Genomic DNA, 21530 nt, shown 5'->3' with positions numbered 1-21530 from the left:
CAACAATCGCACTGTGGCACAGCCTCGAATACAATCGCACTGTGGCACAGCTACGACAACAATCGCACTGTGGCACAGCCTCGTCAACAATCGCACTGTGGCTCAGTCTTGACAACAATCGCACTGTGGCACAGCCACGACAACAATCGCACTGTGGCTCAGTCTTGACAACAATCGCACTGTGGCACAGCCACGACAACAATCGCACTGGGGCACAGCCTTGACAACAATCGCACTGTGGCACAGCCTCGATAACAATCGCACTGTGGCACAATCTCGACAACAATCGCACTGTGGCACAGCCACGACAACAATCGCACTGGGGCACAGCCTTGACAACAATCGCACTGTGGCACAGCATCGATAACAATCGCACTGTGGCACAATCTCGACAACAATCGCACTGTGGCACAGCCTCGACAACAATTGCACTCCCGCACAGCCTCGACAATGATCACACTGCAGCACAGCCTCCACAACGATCACACTGTGGAACACCTCTACAAGAATCGCACTGCAGCACAAACTCGACAACAATCGCACTGCAGCGCAGCCTTGACAACACTCGCACTGCAGCACAGCCTCAAAGACAATCGCACTGTGGCACAGCCTCGACAACAATCGCACTCCCACACAGCCTCCACAACAATCGCAGTGCAGCACAGCCTCAACAACAGTCACACTGTGGCACAACCTCTACAACAATCGCACTGTGGCACAGCCTCGACAACTAATTGCACTCCCGCACAGCCTCCACAATAATCGCACTGCGGCACTGCCTCCACAACGATCGCACTGCGGCACAGCCACGACAACAATCGCACTATAGCACAGTCTCGACAACAATCACGCTGCGGCACAGCCCCAACAACAATTGCAATGTGGCACAGCCTCAAAGACAATTGCACTGCAGCACAATCTTGACAACAATCGCACTGCAGCACAGCCTCCAAAACCTTCGTACCGTGGCATAGCCTCGACATCAACCACAATGTGGCACAGTCTCAACAACAATCACGCTGCGGCACAGCCCCAACAACAATCACACTGCGGCACAGTCTCGACAACAATCACACTGCGGCACAGCCCCAACAACAATCAAACTGTGGCACAGTCTCGACAACAATCACGCTGCGGCACAGCCCCAACAACAATCACACTGTGGCACAGCCTTGACAACAATCGCACTGCAGCACAGCCTTGAAAACCATTGCATTCCCGCACAGCCTAGACAGCAATCACACTGTGGCACAGCCTCGACAACAATCACACTCCTGCACAGCCTCCACAACAATCGCAGTGCAGCACAGCCTCGACAACAATCGTATTGCGGCACAGCCACGACAACAATTCCACTGTGGCACAACCTCAACAACAAACGCACGGTGGTACAGCCTCGACAACAATTGCACTGTGGCACAGCCTTGACAACAATCGCACTGCAGCACAGCCTCGAAAACAATCGCACTCCCGCACAGCCTCGACAACGATCGCACTATGGCACAGCCTCAATAACAATTGTACTGCGCAAAAGCCTTGACAACAATCGCACTGCAGCACAGCCTCGACAACAATCGAACTCCCGCACAGCCTAGACAGCAATCACACTGTAGCACAGCCTCAACAACAATCGCACTGCGGCACAGCCTCGAAAACAATCGCACTCCCGCACAGCCTAGACAGCAATCACACTGTAGCACAGCCTCAACAACAATCGCACTGCGGCACAGCCTCGAAAACAATCGCACTCCCGCACAGCCTCGACAACGATCGCACTATGGCACAGCCTCAATAACAATTGTACTGCGCAACAGCCTTGACAACAATCGCACTGCAGCACAGCCTCGACAATAATCGAACTCCCGCACAGCCTAGACAGCAATCACACTGTAGCACAGCCTCAACAACAATCGCACTGCGGCACAGCCTCGAAAACAATCACACTCCCGCACAGCCTCGACAACGATCGCACTATGGCACAGCCTCAATAACAATTGTACTGCGCAACAGCCTTGACAACAATCACACTGCAGCACAGCCTCGACAACAATCGCACACCCGCACAGCCTTGGCAACAATCGCACTCCCGCAGTGCGTCAACAACAATCACACTGTGGCACAGCCTCGAAAGCAATCGCACTGTGGCACAGCCACAACAACAATCGCACTGTGGCACATCCTCGACAACAATCGCACTGCGGTACAGTCTCGACAACAATCGCACTGTGGCACAGCCTTGAAAGCAATCGCACTGTGGCTCAGCCACGACAACAATCGCACTGTGGCACAGTCTCGACAACAATCGCACTGCGGTACAGCCTCGACAACAATCGCACTGAGGCACTGCCTCGACAACAATCGCACTCCCTCAGTGCCTCAACAACAATCGCACTGTGGCACAGCCTCGAATACAATCGCACTGTGGCACAGCTACGACAACAATCGCACTGTGGCACAGCCTCGTCAACAATCGCACTGTGGCTCAGTCTTGACAACAATCGCACTGTGGCACAGCCACGACAACAATCGCACTGTGGCTCAGTCTTGACAACAATCGCACTGTGGCACAGCCACGACAACAATCGCACTGGGGCACAGCCTTGACAACAATCGCACTGTGGCACAGCCTCGATAACAATCGCACTGTGGCACAATCTCGACAACAATCGCACTGTGGCACAGCCACGACAACAATCGCACTGGGGCACAGCCTTGACAACAATCGCACTGTGGCACAGCATCGATAACAATCGCACTGTGGCACAATCTCGACAACAATCGCACTGTGGCACAGCCTCGACAACAATTGCACTCCCGCACAGCCTCGACAATGATCACACTGCAGCACAGCCTCCACAACGATCACACTGTGGAACACCTCTACAAGAATCGCACTGCAGCACAAACTCGACAACAATCGCACTGCAGCGCAGCCTTGACAACACTCGCACTGCAGCACAGCCTCAAAGACAATCGCACTGTGGCACAGCCTCGACAACAATCGCACTCCCACACAGCCTCCACAACAATCGCAGTGCAGCACAGCCCCAACAACAGTCACACTGTGGCACAACCTCTACAACAATCGCACTGTGGTACAGCCTCGACAACTAATTGCACTCCCGCACAGCCTCCACAATAATCGCACTGCGGCACTGCCTCCACAACGATCGCACTGCGGCACAGCCACGACAACAATCGCACTATAGCACAGTCTCGACAACAATCACGCTGCGGCACAGCCCCAACAACAATTGCAATGTGGCACAGCCTCAAAGACAATTGCACTGCAGCACAATTTTGACAACAATCGCACTGCAGCACAGCCTCCAAAACCTTCGTACCGTGGCATAGCCTCGACATCAACCACAATGTGGCACAGTCTCAACAACAATCACGCTGCGGCACAGCCCCAACAACAATCACACTGCGGCACAGTCTCGACAACAATCACACTGCAGCACAGCCCCAACAACAATCAAACTGTGGCACAGTCTCGACAACAATCACGCTGCGGCACAGCCCCAACAACAATCGCACTGTGGCACATCCTCGACAACAATCGCACTGCGGTACAGTCTCGACAACAATCGCACTGTGGCACAGCCTTGAAAGCAATCGCACTGTGGCTCAGCCACGACAACAATCGCACTGTGGCACAGTCTCGACAACAATCGCACTGCGGTACAGCCTCGACAACAATCGCACTGAGGCACTGCCTCGACAACAATCGCACTCCCTCAGTGCCTCAACAACAATCGCACTGTGGCACAGCCTCAAAAACAATCGCACTGTGGCACAGCTACGACAACAATCGCACTGTGGCACAGCCTCGTCAACAATCGCACTGTGGCTCAGTCTTGACAACAATCGCACTGTGGCACAGCCACGACAACAATCGCACTGGGGCACAGCCTTGACAACAATCGCACTGTGGCACAGCATCGATAACAATCGCACTGTGGCACAATCTCGACAACAATCGCACTGTGGCACAGCCTCGACAACAATTGCACTCCCGCACAGCCTCGACAATGATCACACTGCAGCACAGCCTCCACAACGATCACACTGTGGAACACCTCTACAAGAATCGCACTGCAGCACAAACTCGACAACAATCGCACTGCAGCGCAGCCTTGACAACACTCGCACTGCAGCACAGCCTCAAAGACAATCGCACTGTGGCACAGCCTCGACAACAATCGCACTCCCACACAGCCTCCACAACAATCGCAGTGCAGCACAGCCTCAACAACAGTCACACTGTGGCACAACCTCTACAACAATCGCACGGTGGTACAGCCTCAACAACTAATTGCACTCCCGCACAGCCTCCACAATAATCGCACTGCGGCACTGCCTCCACAACGATCGCACTGCGGCACAGCCACGACAACAATCGCACTATAGCACAGTCTCGACAACAATCACGCTGCGGCACAGCCCCAACAACAATTGCAATGTGGCACAGCCTCAAAGACAATTGCACTGCAGCACAATCTTGACAACAATCGCACTGCAGCACAGCCTCCAAAACCTTCGTACCGTGGCATAGCCTCGACATCAACCACAATGTGGCACAGTCTCAACAACAATCACGCTGCGGCACAGCCCCAACAACAATCACACTGCGGCACAGTCTCGACAACAATCACACTGCGGCACAGCCCCAACAACAATCAAACTGTGGCACAGTCTCGACAACAATCACGCTGCGGCACAGCCCCAACAACAATCACACTGTGGCACAGCCTTGACAACAATCGCACTGCAGCACAGCCTTGAAAACCATTGCATTCCCGCACAGCCTAGACAGCAATCACACTGTGGCACAGCCTCGACAACAATCGCAATGTGGAACAGGCTCAACAACAATTGCACTGTGGCACAGCCTTGACAACAATTGCACTGCAGCACAGCCTCAACAACAATCGAACTCCCGCACAGCCTAGACAGCAATCGCACTGCAGCACAGCCTCGACAACAATCGCACTGTGGCATAGCCTCGACAACAATCGCACTATGGCACAACCTCAACAACAATTGTACTGCAGTACAGCCTTGACAACAATCGCACTGTGGCTCAGCCTCGACAACAATCGCACTCCCGCAGTGCCTCGACAGCAATCGCACTGTGGCACAGCCTCGAAAGCAATCGCTCTGTGGCTCAGCCTCGACAACAATCGCACTGTGGCACAGCCTCGAAAACAATCGCACTGTGACACAGTCTCGACAACAATCGCACTGTGGCACAGCCACGACAACAATCGCACTGTGGCACAGCCTTGACAACAATCGCACTGTGGCACAATCTCGACAACAATCGCACTCCCTCAGTGCCTCAACAACAATCGCAATGTGGCACAGCCTCGAAAACAATCGCACTGTGGCACAGCTTCGACAACAATCGCACTGTGGCACAGCCTCAACAACAATAGCACTGTGGCACAGTCTCGACAACAATCGCACTGTGGCACAGCCTCGACAACAATCGCACTGTGGCACAGCCTCGACAACAATTGCACTCCCGCACAGCCTCGACAATGATCACACTGCAGCACAGCCTCCACAACGATCACACTGTGGAACACCTCTACAAGAATCGCAATGCAGCACAAACTTGACAACAATCGCACTGCAGCGCAGCCTTGACAACACTCGCACTGCAGCACAGCCTCAAAGACAATCGCACTGTGGCACAGCCTCGATAACAATCGCACTCCCACACAGCCTCCACAACAATCGCAGTGCAACACAGCCTCAACAACAGTCACACTGTGGCACAATCTCTACAACAATCGCACTGTGGTACAGCCTCGACAACTAATTGCACTCCCGCACAGCCTCCACAATAATCGCACTGCGGCACTGCCTCCACAGCAATCGCACTGTGGCACAGCCTCAACAACAATCGCACTGCGGTACAGCCTCGACAACAATCGAACTGAGGCACTGCCTCGATAACAATCGCACTCCCTCAGTGCCTCGACAACAATCGCACTGTGGCACAGTCTTGACAACAATCGCACTGTGGCACAGCCACGACAACAATCGCACTGTGGCACAGCCTCGACAACAATCGCACTGTGGCACAGCCCCGATAACAATTGCACTCCCATACAGCCTCATCAACAATCTCACTGCAGTACAGCCTCGACAAAAATCACACTGCAGCACAGCCTCCACAACGATCATACTCTGGCACACCCCGACAAGAATCGCACTGCAGCACAAACTCGACAACAATCGCACTGTGGCACAGCCTCGACAACAATCGCACTGCAGCACAGCCTCGACAAGAATCTCTCTGCAGCACAGCCTCGACAACAATCACACTGTGGCACATCCTCAACAACAATCGCACTGTGGCACAGCCTTGACAACAATCACACTCCGGCACAGCCTCGTCAACAATCGCACTGCGGCACAGCCCCAACAACAATCAAACTGTGGCACAGTCTCGACAACAATCACGCTGCGGCACAGCCCCAACAACAATCACACTGTGGCACAGCCTTGACAACAATCGCACTGCAGCACAGCCTTGAAAACCATTGCATTCCCGCACAGCCTAGACAGCAGTCACACTGTGGCACAGCCTCGACAACAATCGCAATGTGGAACAGGCTCAACAACAATTGCACTGTGGCACAGCCTTGACAACAATTGCACTGCAGCACAGCCTCAACAACAATCGAACTCCCGCACAGCCTAGACAGCAATCGCACTGCAGCACAGCCTCAAGAACAATCGCACTGTGGCACAGCCTCGACAACAATCGCACTATGGCACAACCTCAACAACAATTGTACTGCAGTACAGCCTTGACAACAATCGCACTGTGGCTCAGCCTCGACAACAATCGCACTCCCGCAGTGCCTCGACAGCAATCGCACTGTGGCACAGCCTCGAAAGCAATCGCTCCGTGGCTCAGCCACGACAACAATCGCACTGTGGCACAGCCACGACAACAATCGCACTGCGGCACAGTCTCGACAACAATCGCACTGTGGCACAGCCTCGACAACAATCGCACTGCGGTACAGCCTCGACAACAATCGCACTGAGGCACTGCCTCGACAACAATCGCACTCCCTCAGTGCCTCAACAACAATCGCACTGTGGCACAGCCTCGAAAACAATCGCACTGTGGCACAGCTACGACAACAATCGCACTGTGGCACAGCCTCAACAACAATAGCACTGTGGCACAGTCTCGACAACAATCGCACTGTGGCACAGCCTCGACAACAATCGCACTGTGGCACAGCCTCGACAACAATTGCACTCCCGCACAGCCTCGACAATGATCACACTGCAGCACAGCCTCCACAACGATCACACTGTGGAACACCTCTACAAGAATCGCAATGCAGCACAAACTTGACAACAATCGCACTGCAGCGCAGCCTTGACAACACTCGCACTGCAGCACAGCCTCAAAGACAATCGCACTGTGGCACAGCCTCGATAACAATCGCACTCCCACACAGCCTCCACAACAATCGCAGTGCAACACAGCCTCAACAACAGTCACACTGTGGCACAATCTCTACAACAATCGCACTGTGGTACAGCCTCGACAACTAATTGCACTCCCGCACAGCCTCCACAATAATCGCACTGCGGCACTGCCTCCACAGCAATCGCACTGTGGCACAGCCTCAACAACAATCGCACTGCGGTACAGCCTCGACAACAATCGAACTGAGGCACTGCCTCGATAACAATCGCACTCCCTCAGTGCCTCGACAACAATCGCACTGTGGCACAGTCTTGACAACAATCGCACTGTGGCACAGCCACGACAACAATCGCACTGTGGCACAGCCCCGATAACAATTGCACTCCCATACAGCCTCATCAACAATCTCACTGCAGTACAGCCTCGACAAAAATCACACTGCAGCACAGCCTCCACAACGATCATACTCTGGCACACCCCGACAAGAATCGCACTGCAGCACAAACTCGACAACAATCGCACTGTGGCACAGCCTCGACAACAATCGCACTGCAGCACAGCCTCGACAAGAATCTCTCTGCAGCACAGCCTCGACAACAATCACACTGTGGCACATCCTCAACAACAATCGCACTGTGGCACAGCCTTGACAACAATCACACTCCAGCACAGCCTCGTCAACAATCGCACTGCGGCACAGCCCCAACAACAATCAAACTGTGGCACAGTCTCGACAACAATCACGCTGCGGCACAGCCCCAACAACAATCACACTGTGGCACAGCCTTGACAACAATCGCACTGCAGCACAGCCTTGAAAACCATTGCATTCCCGCACAGCCTAGACAGCAGTCACACTGTGGCACAGCCTCGACAACAATCGCAATGTGGAACAGGCTCAACAACAATTGCACTGTGGCACAGCCTTGACAACAATTGCACTGCAGCACAGCCTCAACAACAATCGAACTCCCGCACAGCCTAGACAGCAATCGCACTGCAGCACAGCCTCAAGAACAATCGCACTGTGGCACAGCCTCGACAACAATCGCACTATGGCACAACCTCAACAACAATTGTACTGCAGTACAGCCTTGACAACAATCGCACTGTGGCTCAGCCTCGACAACAATCGCACTCCCTCAGTGCCTCGACAACAATCGCACTGTGGCACAGTCTTGACAACAATCGCACTGTGGCACAGCCACGACAACAATCGCACTGTGGCACAGCCCCGATAACAATTGCACTCCCATACAGCCTCATCAACAATCTCACTGCAGTACAGCCTCGACAAAAATCACACTGCAGCACAGCCTCCACAACGATCATACTCTGGCACACCCCGACAAGAATCGCACTGCAGCACAAACTCGACAACAATCGCACTGTGGCACAGCCTCGACAACAATCGCACTGCAGCACAGCCTCGACAAGAATCTCTCTGCAGCACAGCCTCGACAACAATCACACTGTGGCACATCCTCAACAACAATCGCACTGTGGCACAGCCTTGACAACAATCACACTCCGGCACAGCCTCGTCAACAATCGCACTGCGGCACAGCCCCAACAACAATCAAACTGTGGCACAGTCTCGACAACAATCACGCTGCGGCACAGCCCCAACAACAATCACACTGTGGCACAGCCTTGACAACAATCGCACTGCAGCACAGCCTTGAAAACCATTGCATTCCCGCACAGCCTAGACAGCAGTCACACTGTGGCACAGCCTCGACAACAATCGCAATGTGGAACAGGCTCAACAACAATTGCACTGTGGCACAGCCTTGACAACAATTGCACTGCAGCACAGCCTCAACAACAATCGAACTCCCGCACAGCCTAGACAGCAATCGCACTGCAGCACAGCCTCAAGAACAATCGCACTGTGGCACAGCCTCGACAACAATCGCACTATGGCACAACCTCAACAACAATTGTACTGCAGTACAGCCTTGACAACAATCGCACTGTGGCTCAGCCTCGACAACAATCGCACTCCCGCAGTGCCTCGACAGCAATCGCACTGTGGCACAGCCTCGAAAGCAATCGCTCCGTGGCTCAGCCACGACAACAATCGCACTGTGGCACAGCCACGACAACAATCGCACTGCGGCACAGTCTCGACAACAATCGCACTGTGGCACAGCCTCGACAACAATCGCACTGCGGTACAGCCTCGACAACAATCGCACTGAGGCACTGCCTCGACAACAATCGCACTGTGGCACAGCCTCGAAAACAATCGCACTGTGGCACAGCTACGACAACAATCGCACTGTGGCACAGCCTCAACAACAATAGCACTGTGGCACAGTCTCGACAACAATCGCACTGTGGCACAGCCTCGACAACAATCGCACTGTGGCACAGCCTCGACAACAATTGCACTCCCGCACAGCCTCGACAATGATCACACTGCAGCACAGCCTCCACAACGATCACACTGTGGAACACCTCTACAAGAATCGCAATGCAGCACAAACTTGACAACAATCGCACTGCAGCGCAGCCTTGACAACACTCGCACTGCAGCACAGCCTCAAAGACAATCGCACTGTGGCACAGCCTCGATAACAATCGCACTCCCACACAGCCTCCACAACAATCGCAGTGCAACACAGCCTCAACAACAGTCACACTGTGGCACAATCTCTACAACAATCGCACTGTGGTACAGCCTCGACAACTAATTGCACTCCCGCACAGCCTCCACAATAATCGCACTGCGGCACTGCCTCCACAGCAATCGCACTGTGGCACAGCCTCAACAACAATCGCACTGCGGTACAGCCTCGACAACAATCGAACTGAGGCACTGCCTCGATAACAATCGCACTCCCTCAGTGCCTCGACAACAATCGCACTGTGGCACAGTCTTGACAACAATCGCACTGTGGCACAGCCACGACAACAATTGCACTGTGGCACAGCCTCGACAACAATCGCACTGTGGCACAGCCCCGATAACAATTGCACTCCCATACAGCCTCATCAACAATCTCACTGCAGTACAGCCTCGACAAAAATCACACTGCAGCACAGCCTCCACAACGATCATACTCTGGCACACCCCGACAAGAATCGCACTGCAGCACAAACTCGACAACAATCGCACTGTGGCACAGCCTCGACAACAATCGCACTGCAGCACAGCCTCGACAAGAATCTCTCTGCAGCACAGCCTCGACAACAATCACACTGTGGCACATCCTCAACAACAATCGCACTGTGGCACAGCCTTGACAACAATCACACTCCGGCACAACCTCGACAAGAATCGCACTGAGGCACTGCCTCGACAACAATCGCACTGTGGCACAGCTACGACAACAATCGCACTGTGGCACAGCCTCGACAACAATCGCACTGTGGCACATCTACGACAACAATCGCCCTGTGGCACAGCCTCGTCAACGATCGCACTGTGGCACTGCCTCGATAACAATCATACTCCCGTACAGCCTCAACACCAATCGCACTGCGGCACAGCCTTGGTAACAATTGCACTGCAGCACAGCCTCCACAACCATCACACTGTGGCACAGCGTCGACAACAATCGTACTGCAGCACAGCCTCGACAACAATCGCACTGCAGCACAGCCTCGACAACAATCGTACTGCAGCACAGCCTCATCAACAATCGTACTGCAGCACAGCCTCGACAACAATCGTACTGCAGCACAGCCTCATCAACAATCACACTGCAGCACAGCCTCGACAACAATCGCACTGCAGCACAGCCTCGACAACAATCACACTGTGGCACAGCCTCGACAACAATCGCACTGCAGCACAGCCTCGACAAAAATCACACTGCAGCACAGCCTCCACAACGATCATACTCTGGCACACCCCAACAAGAATCGCACTGCAGCACAAACTCGACAACAATCGCACTGCAGCGCAGCCTTGACAACACTTGCACTGCAGCACAGCCTCAAAGACAATCGCACTGTGGCACAGCCTCGATAACAATCGCACTCCCGCACAGCCTCAACAATCTCACTGCAGCACAGCCTCGACAAAAATCACACTGCAGCACAGCCTCCTCAACGATCATACTCTGGCACACCCCAACAAGAATCGCACTGCAGCACAAACTCGACAACAATCGCACTGCAGCGCAGCCTTGACAACACTTGCACTGCAGCACAGCCTCAAAGACAATCGCACTGTGCCACAGCCTCGACAACAATCGCACTCCCGCACAGCCTCAACAATCGCACTGCAGTACAGCCTTGACAACAATTGCACTGCAGTATAGCCTCAACAACAATCGCATTCCTGCACAGCCTAGACATCAATCGCACTGTGGCACAGCCTCGACAACAATTGCACTGCGGCGCCACAACATCAATCGCACTGCAGCACAGCCTCGACAACAATCACACTCCCGCACAGCCTCAACAACAATCGCTCTGCAGCACAGCCTCGACAACAATCACACTGTGGCACATCCTCAACAACACTTGCACTGCGGCACAGCCTTGACAACAATCAAACTCCGGCACAACCTCTACAACAATCGCACTGTGGTACAGCCTCGACAACAATCACACTCCCGCACAGCCTCCACAACAATCGTACTCCGGCACAGCCTCCACAACAATCACACTGCGGCACAGCCACGACAACAATAGCACTGTGGCACAGTCTTGACAACAGTCGCACTGCAGCACAGCCTCCACAATCATCGTACCGTGGCACAGCCTCGACATCAATCACATTGTGGCACAGTCTCATTAACAATCACACTGCACCACAGCCTCGACAACGATCGCACTGCGGCACAGCCTCGACAACACTCGCACTGCAGCACAGCCTCAAAGACAATTGCACTGTGCCACAGCCTCAACAACATTCGCACTGCAGCACTGCCTCAACAATCGCACTGCAGTACAGCCTCAACAAGTGCACTGCAGCACAGCCTTGAGAACAATCATACTGCAGCACAGCCTCGACAACAATCGCTCTGCAGCACAGCCTAGACAGCAATCGCACTGCAGCACAGTCTTGACAACAATCGCACAATAGCACAGCCTCGACAACAATCACACTGCAGTTGAGCCTCGACAACAATCGCTCTGCAGCACAGCCTCGACAACAATCGCACTCCCGCACACCCTAGACAGCAATCGCACTGCGGCACAGCCTCGACAACAATCACACTGTGGCACAGCATCGACAACAATCGCACTGTGGCACAACCTCGACAACATTCACACTGTGGCACAGCATCGACAACAATCGCACTGTGGCACAACCTCGACAACAATCACACTGTGGCACAGCCTCGACAACAATCGCACTGTGGCACAGCATCGACAACAATCACACTGTGGCACAGCCTCAACAACATTCACACTGTGCCACAGCCTCGACAACAATCACACTGTGGCACAGCCTCAACAACAATCGCACTGTGGCACAGCCCCGACAACAATCGCACTGTGGCACAGTCTCGACAACAATCGCACTGCAGCACAGCAGCGACAATAATTGCACTGTGGCACAGCCTCGATAACAATCGCACTGTGGCACAGCCTCGATAACAATCGTATTGCAGCACAATCTCGACAACAATTGCACTGCGGCACAATCTCGACAACAATCGCACTGCGGCACAGCCTCGACAAAAATCGCACTGTGGTACAACCTCGATAACAATCGCACTGTAGCACAGCCTCGACAACAATCGCACTGCGGCACAATCTCGATAACAATCGCACTGCGACACAGCCTCGACAGCAATCACACTTTGCACAGCCTTGACAACAATCACACTATGGCACAGCCTCGATAACAATCGCACTGTGGCACAGTCTTGACAACAATCACACTGTGGCACAGCCTCAACAATAATCACACTGTGGCACAGCCTCGACAACAATCACATTGTGGCACAGCCTCAACAACAATCGCACTGTGGCACAGCCTTGACTACAATCGCACTGCAGCACAGCCTCGACAACAATCACACTGTGGCACATCCTCGACAACAATCGCACTGTGGCACAGCCTTGACTACAATCACACTGTGGCACAGCATCGACAACAATCGCACTGTGGCACAACCTCGACAACATTCACACTGTGGCACAGCATCGACAACAATCGCACTGTGGCACAACCTCGACAACAATCACACTGTGGCACAGCCTCAACAACATTCACACTGTGCCACAGCCTCGACAACAATCACACTGTGGCACAGCCTCAACAACAATCGCACTGTGGCACAGCCCCGACAACAATCGCACTGTGGCACAGCCTCGACAACAATCGCACTGCAGCACAGCAGCGACAATAATTGCACTGTGGCACAGCCTTGATAACAATCGCACTGTGGCACAGCCTCGATAACAATCGTATTGCAGCACAATCTCGACAACAATTGCACTGTGGCACAATCTCGACAACAATCGCACTGCGGCACAGCCTCGACAAAAATCGCACTGTGGTACAACCTCGATAACAATCGCACTGTAGCACAGCCTCGACAACAATCGCACTGCGGCACAATCTCGATAACAATCGCACTGCGACACAGCCTCGACAGCAATCACACTTTGCACAGCCTTGACAACAATCACACTATGGCACAGCCTCGATAACAATCGCACTGTGGCACAGTCTTGACAACAATCACACTGTGGCACAGCCTCAACAATAATCACACTGTGGCACAGCCTCGACAACAATCACATTGTGGCACAGCCTCAACAACAATCGCACTGTGGCACAGCCTTGACTACAATCGCACTGCAGCACAGCCTCGACAACAATCACACTGTGGCACAGCCTCGACAACAATCACACTGTGGCACAGCATCGACAATAATCACACTGTCGCACAGCCTCGACAGCAATCGCACTGTGGCACAGCCTCGACAACAATCGCACTGTGGCACAGCCTCAACAACAATCGCACTGTGGCACCGCCCCGACAACAATCACACTGTCGCACAGCCTCGACAGCAATCGCACTGTGGCACAGCCTCGACAACAATCGCACTGTGGCACAGCCTCGACAACAATCGCACTTTGGCACCGCCCCGACAACAATCACACTGTGGCACAGCCTCAACAACAATCGCACTGTGGCACAGCCTCAACAACAAATGCACTGTGGCACAGCCTCATCAACAATCGCACTGCAGCACAGCCTCGACAACAATCGCACTGCGGCACAATCTCGACAACAATCGCACTGCGGCACAATCTCAACAATCGCACTGCAGCACACTTTCAACAACATTCACACAGCGGCATAGCCTCGACAACAATCGCACTGCGGCACAATCTCAACAACAATTGTGCTGCATCACAGCCTCGACAACAATCGCACTGTGGCACAGCCTCGCTAACAATCGCACTGCAGCACAGCCTCGACAACAATCGCACTGTGGCACAGCCTCGACAGCAACCGCACTAGGGCACAGCCTTGACAACAATCGCTCTGTGGCAGGGTCTCGACAACAATCGCACTGCGGCACAGCCTCGACAACAATCGCACTGCAGCACAGCTTCAACAACAATCGCACAGCGACACCATCTTGACAACAGTAGCACTATGGCTCAGCCTCAACAACAATCGCACTGTGGCACAGTCTTGACAGCAATCGCACTGCAGTACAATCTTGACAACAATCGCACTGTGTAACAGCTACAACAACAATCGCACTGCGGCACAATCTCAACAATCGCACTGCAGCACACTTTCAACAACATTCACACAGCGGCATAGCCTCGACAACAATCGCACTGCGGCACAATCTCAACAACAATTATGCTGCATCACAGCCTCGACAACAATCGCACTGTGGCACAGCCTCGCTAACAATCGCACTGCAGCACAGCCTCGACAACAATCGCACTGTGGCACAGCCTCGACAGCAACCGCACTAGGGCACAGCCTCGACAACAATCGCTCTGTGGCAGGGTCTCGACAACAATCGCACTGCGGCACAGCCTCGACAACAATTGCACTGCAGCACAGCTTCAACAACAATCGCACAGCGACACCATCTTGACAACAGTAGCACTATGGCTCAGCCTCAACAACAATCGCACTGTGGCACAGTCTTGACAGCAATCGCACTGCAGTACAATCTTGACAACAATCGCACTGTGTAACAGCTACAACAACAATCACACTGCGGCACAATCTCAACAACAATCGCACAGCGACACCATCTCGACAACAGCCACACTGTAGCACAGCCTCAACAACAACCACACTGCAGCACAGCCACGACAACAATCGCACTGCAGCACAAACCCGACAACAATCACACTGTGGCGCAATCTCAATAACAATCGCACTGTAGCACAGCCTCGACAACAATCGCACTGCGGCACAGCCTTGACAACAATCGCACTGCAGCACAGCCTTGAGATTGTGTTGCAATGCAATTGTTGTTGAGGCTGTGCCACAGTGCGATTGTTGTTGAGGTTGTGCGGCAATGCAATTTTTGTCGAGATTGTGCCACAGTGCGATTGCTATCAAGACAGTGCCACAGTGCGATTGTTGTCGATGCAGTGCTGCAGTGCGATTGTTGTCAAGATTTGTGCTACAGTGCAATTGCTGTCAAGTCTGTGCCACAGTGTGATTGTTGTCGAGGCTGTGCCACAGTGTGATTGTTGTCGAGGTATGCCGCAGCGCGATTGTTGTTGAGATTGTGCTGCAGTGTGATTGTTGTCGAGGCTGTGCTGCAGTGCAATTGCTGTTGAGGCTGTGCCAGAGTGTGATTATTGTTGAGGCTGTGCCACAGTGCGATTGTTGTTGGGGCTGTGCCACAGTGCGATTGTTCTCAAAGCTGTGCCACAGTGCGATTGTTATCGAGGCTGTGCCACAGTGCGATTGTTTTTGAGGCTGTGCTGCAGTGCGATTGTTATCGAGGCTGTGCTGCAGTGCGATTGTTATCGAGGCTGTGCCACAGTGTGATTATTGTTGAGGCTGTGCCACAGTGTGATTATTGTTGTGGCTGTGCCACAGTGTGATTGTTGTCGAGGCTCGACAACAATCACACTGCAGCACAATCTCAACAATCATCGCACTGTGGCACAGCCTCGACAACAATCGCACTGTGGCACTGTCTTGATAGCAATCGCATTGTGGCACAATCTCGACAAAAATTGCATTGCCGCACAACCTCAACAACAATCGCACTGTGGCACAGCCTCAACAACAATTGCATTGCAACACAATCTCAACAACAATCGCACTGCGGCACAGCCTCTACAACAATCGCATTGTGGCACAGCTTCCACAACAATCGCACTGTGGCACAGCCTCAACAACAATTGCACTGTGGCACAACCTCGACAACAATCACACTGCAGCACAATCTCAACAATCATCGCACTGTGGCACAGCCTCGACAACAATCGCACTGTGGCACTGTCTTGATAGCAATCGCACTGTGGCACAATCTCGACAAAAATTGCATTGCCGCACAACCTCAACAACAATCGCACTGTGGCACAGCCTCAACAACAATTGCATTGCAACACAATCTCAACAACAATCGCACTGTGGCACAGCCTCGACAACAATCGCACTGTGGCACTGTCTTGATAGCAATCGCACTGTGGCACAATCTCGACAAAAATTGCATTGCAACACTATCTCAACAACAATCGCACTGCGGCACAGCCTCTACAACAATCGCATTGTGGCACAGCTTCCACAACAATCGCACTGTGGCACAGCCTCAACAACAATTGCATTGCAACACAATCTCAACAACAATCGCACTGTGGTACAGCCTCGACAACAATCGCACTGTAGTACAGCCTCAACAACAATCGCACTGCGGCACAGCCTCGACAACAATCACACCTTGCACAGCCTCGACAACAATCGCACTGTGGTACAGCCTCAATAACAATCGCACTGCGGCACAGACTCCACAACAGTCTCACTGCAGCACAGCCTCGACCACAATCACACTGTGGCACAGCCTCGATAACAGTCGCACTGTGGCATAGCCTCGACAACTATCGCAAACCCACACAGCCTCGACAACAATTGCACTGCGGCACAGCCTCGACAACAATCACACTGCAGCACAGCCTCGACAACAATCGCACTGCGGCACAGCCTCAATAACAATCGCACTGTGGCACAGCTTCCACAACAATCGCACTGCGGCACAGCCTCGACAGCAATCACACCTTGCACAGCCTCGACAACAATCGCACTGCGGCATAGCCTCGATAACAATCACACTGCAGCACAGCCACGACAACAATTGCACTGCGGCACAATCTTAACAACAATCGCACTGCGGCACAGTCTTGACAGCAATCACACTGCAGAACAATCTCAACAACAATCGCACAGCAACACCATTTCGACAACAGTCGCACTGCAGCACAGCCTCGACATCAATCGCACTGCAGCACAGCCTCGACAACAATCGCACTGTGCCACAAGCCTTAATAACAATCACACTCCCGCACAGCCTCAACAATCATATTTGACACTATCTTGGGGAGGTCTGAGGAATTGCCCCTCAGTTTGTCCTGCCCATTACTTGTCACTCAATTGAACAAGATAAAATAGGTTACCATGTTGCTGACTGTTGGGGTTTGGTGTGTCCCAATTGGCTGCTGTATGTCTTGTCTTAGAATAGTGCCTGAATCTCAAAATTACTTCATTGGCTTCAAGCACATTGGAATATTTTGAGCTCTTGAACAGTATTCTGTAGGTACGATTTTACCTATCTTCAGAGAAATAGATCCCTCAGCCAGCATGAGTACAGGAGAGAGGCTCACTCAGCGTGGGCCAGAGACAGAGGCAGGGTTTTTGCTCAGGATGGTTTTGCCACATTGAATAGTGCAGATATGAGCCATAGCTGTGAGAACCTGTGTCAACTCTGCCCATCCCCTCAGAGGCTTGTTTCTGAAGCCAGTCTGAGTTGTGAGGACAAGAATGTTTCTCCTCTGATAGCATGGTGAATACAGAACCAGCTAAATCTGGCCCCATGTACAACACTCAACAGTGGCATTCCGTTCTGGGCCACTGTCAATGTGACGATCCCATACGCAGTCCAAAGTTGACCTCTTACCTTTCACTTTCAGGTAATGTCCCCCAAAACGATATGCCTCGAAGTGCAGGGTTAGAGGTGTATATGAATGGTCCAAGTAAACCTCCACCTGATTCAACTCAATGCCATGCCTCTCGAACACAGGCAACAGTGCTTCCCTGCTCGAGAAAAGCACATACATCAGAAGGGAAATTCAAATCTGACCGTAATGCTTCATACATAGGTGTACCTCAGAGTCGATAAGTGTGTTGTATTCGATCAGTGGTGCCCAGATAGCTCTGACCTATGTTAGTTTACGCTATGCCCTACAACGATATCAGATAATCAACAGAAAGGGAAACCTCAAAATATGAACAAACCATTGGTAATACTGGGGCAAGGTTTCCAGAAACAATGTGACCAAGTAAATGTTCAGATTTTCCTTCAGATAAACAGCCTCCCGGGAACGCTGTGACAGAGCTCCTGATCAAACTGGGACAGGGCTCTGGATATCCCAAGATTGAGACTGTCAATAACATGGAGCAAGGCCTTTGATAACACTGGGATAGGGTTGGGGCAGGAACCTGGAGGAGCTTGGGCTGGATCCCAAAACTGGTGTGCCAGGACAACTGATATCATCGGAACAGCACCCCTTATAACACTGAGGCACAGCACTCAGTCTGACCAGGTAGCCAAAACTCAGCTGGAATCTCAAACATCTTTGTTTTCTCCAGTGCTGCTCACTCTCAATAAGGCCTGGGAATCCCACCTGTCTCAGGGAAGGTGATGGGCAAAATTGATATGAATGTGAGCAAAACAGCACAAAGTAGATGCCGGTTCACCTTCTGTTCATTGCATCTTAGACAGAACAGCTGAATCCTGCAAAGTAAGAAAGGTCCTGGGTTAAATCCTTGGCCTAATGTTGGAAATGTTGTGAATATTTGGTGTGCTGAGTCCAGAGGTTTAACAGCTCAAGGGTAGCCTGCACTGCATCACTGTAACAGAAAGACCCTACAGTCCTCTTAGGACAGCCCGGTACAGGGAGACAGACTGACGATCCCATGGACTTACCCCAGAGTTCTTTTCTTCATTGCAGGGACAATCTCTGTATCAATGTTGATGTTCAAATCAAACTTCAAAGTGAAACACTCCTTACTGGGATCCTGCAGAACAAGGGAAAAGAGTCAGCTCCAGGGAGTAAGACAGGACTGGAACTGGGAGACTGCCCAGCCTCATGGAGAGTAACTAGTAATGAGCACAGTTCCAGATACTGTTAATAATCCTGCCACTTTCCCTCGGGCCAAAATCAACAGATAATCATCAGCTTTGGACACTGGAGTCAGGTCTGGCACAGGCTTTAGAGCCCAGAATTCTACAGTATAACCACAATTCTTCAGCATTCATTAAACACCAATTAAACATCAGTAACGGAAGTCTACAGCATAAAACTGTTATCAGTACTAGGTTAAGCAACTCATTCAGTCCCATTCAATGCAGAGATAACTTTACTCTGTATCTAATCTCATGCTCTACCTGTCTGGGGTATATTGTTGGAAACGTATCAAGGAACATTTACTATGTATTGAATATGTGTGGTACATGCCTGGATATGTTTGATGGGACAGTACAGAGAGAAATGTAAACGCTGCTGCACTCACATGGCCCAATTCAAAGTTGAAATGAGGTCCTAGGTGATCTAAAGGTAGACCATGGAGAAGTGGGGCAAGTGTAGTGTGAGATTTGAAAAGGAGTTGGGAAGGATTTTGAAAGGACGGGGTATTTATGAGAGAATCGTGCTCACGATACTGAACAGTTTAATCTGAAGGTAATTCTCACGTCTGTGTGTCGGCGACGAGGTTTCTTCTTGTTCAGCTTCAGCGCAGAGTTCTTCTTGTCACTGCGGAATTGGGAAAAGTCAATGAGAACACGTTTTATCATACCAACAGCACATTGCTCTGCCCACACTGACACTGAATACCCTCATTCTCTCTTCTCGCTCTCAGTGACATGGCCAATGTCACGTGTGAAGGTCCTGGGATAGGGACCGTCTTTGTCACACAGTGCAGGACTTGCTGCGCAATGGTGGGTAATGACACTGCTACCTCGCAGCATTAGTGAGTAGAGGAGTGTACAGTTCTGACATTCAGAGTTACTGGATCCTGGAGCCATGAGCAGGTTGATGACTCACAGTCACGGTCAGGATCAATGTGAACAGTAATGGATGAAAGCACAGACAGCATGGGCAAGGTCAGACCAGTTATAGGAACATGGTCAACACACACTCTCTGATCAATGCCACTCACTGAAGCATTCAATATTTCAACAATGTTGTTTAAACTAAAATAAGTGCTTTCAGGGGGGATGTTTGATGAAGCCACAGGTTAAAATTTCTGCTCTTTTGACTGAAATGGAACCTGATGTGCTTTGGCAGACTGCACTGGTCACAGACAGAAGCCTTTTTACCTTTTTCCGTCCATTCCGCTTTCATCCTCGTCCTCCCTGTCAGATGACTGTCTGGTCCGGGGTGGGCAGGAGCGGGTTGAGACATTTCTGGCCAGAACTGAACCTGTGGCAACAACAGGAGATTAAGGTGTTTCTAAATCTCTCCGTGGCCTTGGCCCCCTCTAGTTCTGTTTTCCCTTCCAGCAGCAGAGCCCACTGAGATTTCCACACTCCCCAGTCTCTGGCCTCTTTCACATCGCCGGTTTTCATTGGCAGCCTCATCTTCAGCTGTCTAGGCCTAGGCTTCTTTCCAGTCCTTACATCTTTCTCATGACCTTTCTTCCACCTGTCCCAACACTGCCTCATGTGGTTGGACGTCTACATTTTACTTTATTACACTCCCATGAAGTGCCTTGGCATATGTTAAATAAATGATATAAATGCAAATTGTCGCTATGCTAGATCTAGTTACCCTTCAAGTTAAGAACATCCTTTTGTAAAATTAATGGTCAGAATCACAGAATCTACAGTTTGGATGCAGGCCATTCAGCCCATTGAGTTCACACTGACCCTCTGA

The 21530-nt window shown here is 51.9% G+C and overlaps 1 protein-coding gene across 8 annotated transcripts in view; it reads right to left on the bottom strand.

The window, feature by feature from the left end:
• LOC140487027 (pleckstrin homology domain-containing family G member 5-like) overlaps window positions 1-21530 on the bottom strand; it is a 133527-nt gene that overhangs the window by 47733 nt on the left and 64264 nt on the right. For all 8 annotated transcript variants that reach the window (XM_072586409.1, XM_072586412.1, XM_072586408.1 and 5 more), the window contains 4 exons: window positions 20975-21077; window positions 20348-20408; window positions 19583-19674; window positions 18554-18690 (listed from right to left, as the gene is read on the bottom strand). In XM_072586409.1, coding sequence (XP_072442510.1) covers window positions 18554-18690; window positions 19583-19674; window positions 20348-20408; window positions 20975-21077 — 393 coding nt within the window. The remainder of the gene's footprint in view (window positions 1-18553; window positions 18691-19582; window positions 19675-20347; window positions 20409-20974; window positions 21078-21530) is intronic.

The sequence above is a fragment of the Chiloscyllium punctatum genome, chromosome 16 (genome assembly GCF_047496795.1).
Source record: "Chiloscyllium punctatum isolate Juve2018m chromosome 16, sChiPun1.3, whole genome shotgun sequence".
Taxonomy (NCBI): Eukaryota; Metazoa; Chordata; class Chondrichthyes; order Orectolobiformes; family Hemiscylliidae; genus Chiloscyllium; species Chiloscyllium punctatum.
Note: the sequence above shows the minus strand (reverse complement) of the source record. Positions and strands in the feature narration are given on the sequence as shown.